This window comes from Vicia villosa, unplaced genomic scaffold (genome assembly GCF_029867415.1).
Source record: "Vicia villosa cultivar HV-30 ecotype Madison, WI unplaced genomic scaffold, Vvil1.0 ctg.003290F_1_1, whole genome shotgun sequence".
Taxonomy (NCBI): domain Eukaryota; kingdom Viridiplantae; phylum Streptophyta; class Magnoliopsida; order Fabales; family Fabaceae; genus Vicia; species Vicia villosa.
Window position 1 is genome coordinate 188,394 of NW_026706166.1, and position 5,497 is coordinate 193,890.

The window sequence follows — 5,497 nt, forward strand, 5'->3', positions numbered from 1 at the left end:
CGATAGGACTCGAGTATCACTTTCATTTTACTACATTTTTAATTACTTGTTTTTGAACCGTGTGCGACCCTCTTGATGTTTTGAAATCTAAAGTGGATAATCTTGTTCACCATACCGACAATAGAAATTTGGTTAAGGTCGAGTATCGTTCACCATCAACCAGTAACGAAGAGAAGATTAGGTTCAGTAACTTTGAGTTAAAGATGTGTGACGATTTAAAATTCATGTGGAACACATACACATATTAGTATATCACCAATACGAAACAAAGGGTCTAATCGAGGTGGATGCAACAATTTCCATATTTGTGGACGATACTATACAAATGTTGAAGTGTCCTGAATCATCTAGTACTTTTTAAGTTGGGTTCATGTTATTTTCTTGTTGAGTTATGTTAAGAAATGTTCGTGTTAAGTAATGTAATGCTAATTTTCATATAATGAAATGTTTAGATAAAATATCAATAATATGCAAATAATTTTTCAGCAACATTAAAAAATAAACAAACTAATAAGATCTACTCACGTCCACCATCCATCTGAGAAAAATTGACATACATCTCACCATATGGGTTTGTCAAACCCATAAAATTATCTAAAAGAAATGATATCTTCTACAATCGATGTTGGTCAGTCATACTAGATGGAGGTGGTGGCACGTCATTTGACAATGCTCACAAGAAAGTGTAAAATAGATATCATCTAGTAAGATGCATTCAAGAGCAATTTTGTCCTACTCACTTGCTAGAATACCCTTAAGTGGGTTTATCGAACACACATGTGCTAAATCCTTAGAGAGTAGACACATGAGTAAAGCTTGAGACAAAGACTAAAACAATCTTGAAACAAGAGTATACACTAGTGAGAGCTTTGTTCAACATTAGTTTTTTTTTTTTTGTTTTTAAATGGAAGGGAAATAAGAGGGAAAAACAAGGTGATATTACTTAAATGAATGCATCCGAATTTTAAAATTCATAAGTTGAATCTAAATTTTGAAATTCGTACATATTTTTAACTTTGACAATGGTTTTAAGGTTGGATTTATTGTGGTGTATTGCGAGCATATGAATTTTAAAATCTGAATTTTTGGAGTATTTACACAATTTCGTCATGATGGATGAGTAATGCGTTGGAGTGTAGCTAACAATCCCTAAGAATAAATAAGGTTCAAAATAAAGATCTTCTAAATTAAAAACCCCCAAAATTAAAGTAGGGCTCTAAATATTTTTCAATTAGAGTTTTTTATTCCAATTTCTAAAAAAATATATATATATTTTAAGAAAAAATGCTCTCTTTTAAAAAATTATTTTTTTGAAAATAACTAAAAAGTATTTTTAAATTATACTCTTTAAAAAAAAACTAAAATCTTTTGTTTTGAGCAAAAAGTGTTTTATGAAATGCCAACTAAATTTCACTAATAATTTAACTCTTCTGTATATATTTGATAGAAAATGCATTTTATATCGAATACATTGATAGTGTTAGCAATGGGCTCGGATAGTGTTAGCAATGGCATGCATGTGCTAACACGGTCAGTTTTCAAAAGTTGTAACAATTGAATGGAGCTAATGAGAGTTGTTCTAATCAAGAGTTAAAGGAATGAATACACGTGATTACTTAAGATTATAATTTATAAATAATGAAAAGCCTAAAATGGTCCCCTTCTTGATAAGAATCATTACATTCAATTGGTGTGTTTGTTCTATGAACTGTTTCTATCTTTTCATGTGATTTTTCCCAGTATTTTATGCTGGAGTACCTATGTTCTCCTTTACAAATAATATTCATTTTTTGATTAGGTAAACAGGTTGTTAAATTAGAAATACTATAAGACTATATATAGTAGAGAGATAAACACCAACTGAGCACAAATATTTATATATTTTCATGTACTCAAAACACAAACTAAGTCAAGCTCTAAAGCACTTGAGAGCATAGACTATCAAATCAAATACTACACTTGAGAAAACATCAGCAAACATCAAAAGAAGACAAAGAAAAAGAGCAGGTTTTATGATTCAGCTAGAAAATTCCAACTATCATTATATCCCCTGCTTCACTTGTACTTGAGGATCAAGTGCTTCACTTGTACTCGAGGATCATGTTGTTTTCTGGAGCCAACCCAACACAAGCTCTCATGATATTTTCCAGCATCGCTCGCTGCTTGGACAACGCATTCACCACTGGTGTGCCTGGTGGAACCTGCAAGAACAATAATGGAACATTATAACAAATGAAATTGTCTCTTGAAACTGGATTTCAGTGTATATGTATGTACTCAAAAATTGAATCAGATAGATTGAACTCACCAGAGGAGCCTTGGTCAGATAACTGAGGATGGTAGCAACAGGGTGGAATGTGTGAAACTTGTTCTGCAAGAACCACAAAAATAGTTAATCTCAGAAATAATATACAGACTAGTGCAATCAATGAATGAAATTAATTAGCATTGCATACAGACCTCAGCTTCAGATTTGAACTGAATTCTAGTACTGAGCTCAGCAAGAAGAACCAAGTCCAAGATAATAGGGGCAGCCAAGAGGGAATCCTCACATGTGTTGTGCAACACAATAGTGTTCTTTCCGCCCATGAATATTTCTGAAGTATACTCATCCATGGCTCTCTTGCTGTCTCCGACGTAAGGCACATACTGCAAAGTCACCAAAGTAAAGACAATAAAAGACCTGAAAAAGTAACAATATATAGAACCATAGAAAGAATTGTGAAACAAAAATTACCTTAATGACTACAACATGGTCAGGATGTTCACCAGGGGCATAGAGGATGGCGTTGCTGTTGACCATATCGTCAACAACATTGCTCTTGGAGATTTCCTTGGAGCGGAAGGTTTGGGGTGCGGAGAGGTTCATACCATCATTGTTTCCAAGATGATTGTAACTCACTATTGATGTTGGCTGCAATTATCAACAAGAAACTTCAAATTTATTTTCATGTTGCCATAGTTAAATCTAAAAGGAAATATTGAAATAAACACATGATATATCGAAATCATATAAAGAATAATGTACCTTGATACCAGCTCCTACAAGGAAATCAACCAACACAGATTTCATTTTGGTCTGACCACTCTTGAAGTCGTCACCACCGATCAAGCTGTTGTTCTTGATGGCAAGATCAATAAGCCCTTATGAAAATACAAGCAAAGTTAACAACTACGCATAAAAATAAGTGAGAGAATTGGGGGGAAAATATAAACAAGCAACAAACCTGGAACAAAAGTATTCTGAGGGCTTCCATTAATGAAAGGAACATTTTCCAAAACACAAGCAATGCCAAACAGGGTGGAAGGAGAAATCTCAGACTCATTTCTGTCCACAGCAGCAAAAAGGTTCTCTGTGGTGTCATTGAGTCCCACAACTAAATTACTGTACCTCTCTGTGTTGGCAGTCCAGAGAACAACAACCCTGTCCACTTTGTTTGCTTCCTTAAATTCCCTGAATTCATGTCAAAATAGGAGCATATTCAGTAAATTTTAAGCTGGTTCAGGTAAAGTACATAAACACAAACCAAAAAACATGTAGATTGAAGTAAGACATACCTAATGTCTTTGATGATTTGGTTAATTTGTTCTCTCTTTGTACCCTTAATAACATTATTTGCACGTTCACCTTGATTGGCAGCAATGAAATCCGGGTCATAGATACCGGGGAGTGGAACCATGGATTCCATATAAGGCCTCAATTGCTTCTGCAAATCAATGTCGAAAACCCTGGCCCGGGCCATGGCATCAGCAAGGTTCATGTTACTGATATCCCATCCACCAAAAACAATGTCATCAGGGTTGACCTGCATATATAGTTTTTAACAAAAATAAGTCCAAGTTTATATCATACTTAATTCAAATCATCTTGGACTCTAATTTTGTATTTTAAACAAGAATGTCACATATCAAAAGCTTCAACTATAGTACACTTAGACTGATAATAAAGTACTAAACTAACTAATAAATGAAAAATAACACTAAATTCATCATTTAGATACATCACCAAAACAATACTGTTTCAAATAGAAATACAATAAGTGTTATTTAATTTACAGCCTTTTTTGTTACGGCTTATTTTAATGAAATCTGAAAATAAGCTAAAAATCACTTCAAATGAAAAGTTGGTTTGAGCAATTTCTCTTAAAAAAACTGACTTTTTTTTAAAAGTGATTTTCTTATAATAAACAAACCCAACAATTCGGCTTTTCTTTACAATCTCTCAAAATTATTGAATTTCAAACTCACTTTCTTAATAATAATCTATAACAAATGGGAAATTAATAAGTGAGATTAGAGCATTCATTATATTTTAATTGTATCACATCAAAAAGTTGTGTTCATGTCGGACACCTGCATCGACACATATCGCCCGTGACAGTGTCACAATCGTCTTCAGGGTGTCTAGATTACATCATAACATTTATTATTTAAATAATTAAACAACAGCTTTATTTAATTTCATTTCATTTCAATCATCCCATATGAAAATTAAACCGTCCAATTAAGCCAATAAATTAAAAAAAAAATAAATAAATGTTTTTACCATTGGAAGCAAGCTCTTGAAGGGAGCATGAATTTCCTCTCCTTGGAAAGATCCAACACGAATAGCTGAAGCTTGAGTAAGAGAACCAAAGTAATTGGCTTGTTGAATATTATCTTTCGTTGCCCATGAAATACCCCTAAAAAATCATAATCATAATCATAATCATAATCATATTTTCCATAAATCGCAAAAAGAAACACAAATCAAGATTTAAGAAACTAACTCTCGATTAGCAATCACACCACCGGTAAGGGTAGAACCGTTGTTTCCACCCCATCCCACAAGCATTACCCTAACAAATCAACCAATAAAAAATCAGAAAAATGAAAAAATTGAATCAAATTAGATCAAATGAAAGATAATTAAGAAACTAACCCCAATTTAGGAACATGAGTTTCGGTTTTAAATTCATATTTAACAGTTTTAGGTTTCACAATCCACTGGTAAGTGCCATTTCTGTTTTCATGAACGAGTTCAGTGGTTTCATAGTTATACACAGATTGAATCTCAGTTTCTGTGTACTTCACATTTGGACTCTCAACCTTGAAATTCTCGATAAACATTTTTCAAACAGCGTAATTAACAAAAATGAAATGAAGAAGGAAAGATGAAAGTGATTTAGAGAAGAAGAAAGAAAAGGCAGATTCTTCTTCCTTTTCTCTCTGAAACTGTAAGAAAGTGTAAGAGATTTTGTTTATGGTTGATCGGTGCTCATGAATGGGAGTGAAGATGCTTCAATATATAGAAAACAAATATGCAACTGTGCTCATCACGATTCACGTGGCATATAGTCACTCGGACACTCTAGTCTAAATCACAAAAATACTCTTTTATTATCTTAGTTTAAATTAATAATTTAGAGATAATAAAATTTTTTTTTAATTTTTTCTAACTCATTTTCACTTTTCAACTTACTTTTTATTTTCCAACTCACTTTTCATTTTTTACTTT

The 5,497-nt window shown here is 32.7% G+C and overlaps 1 protein-coding gene across 1 annotated transcript; it reads right to left on the reverse strand.

Annotated features, from left to right (window-relative positions):
* Window positions 1-1,850: 1,850 nt before the first annotated feature.
* On the reverse strand, window positions 1,851-5,273 carry LOC131640735 (inositol-3-phosphate synthase). The gene is made up of 10 exons (XM_058911126.1): window positions 4,922-5,273; window positions 4,770-4,838; window positions 4,547-4,682; window positions 3,559-3,806; window positions 3,228-3,454; window positions 3,029-3,144; window positions 2,738-2,914; window positions 2,461-2,649; window positions 2,309-2,371; window positions 1,851-2,201 (listed from the first exon to the last, which is right to left on the reverse strand). Exons 1-10 carry the CDS (start codon window positions 5,107-5,109, stop codon window positions 2,082-2,084), a joined length of 1,533 nt encoding a protein of 510 aa, XP_058767109.1. The 5' UTR covers window positions 5,110-5,273; the 3' UTR covers window positions 1,851-2,081.
* Window positions 5,274-5,497: the final 224 nt, after the last annotated feature.

Excerpts from the sequence above, each read along its gene's own strand:
- LOC131640735 (XM_058911126.1), bottom strand. The coding sequence starts at position 5,109 with ATGTTTATCGAGAATTTCAAGGTTGAGAGTCCAAATGTGAAGTACACA. Across the intron at positions 4,839-4,921 it reads ACTCATGTTCCTAAATTGGG|GGTAATGCTTGTGGGATGGG; the intron begins GTTAGTTTCTTA and ends TTGATTTGTTAG. Across the intron at positions 2,650-2,737 it reads ACCATGTTGTAGTCATTAAG|TATGTGCCTTACGTCGGAGA; the intron begins GTAATTTTTGTT and ends GTGACTTTGCAG.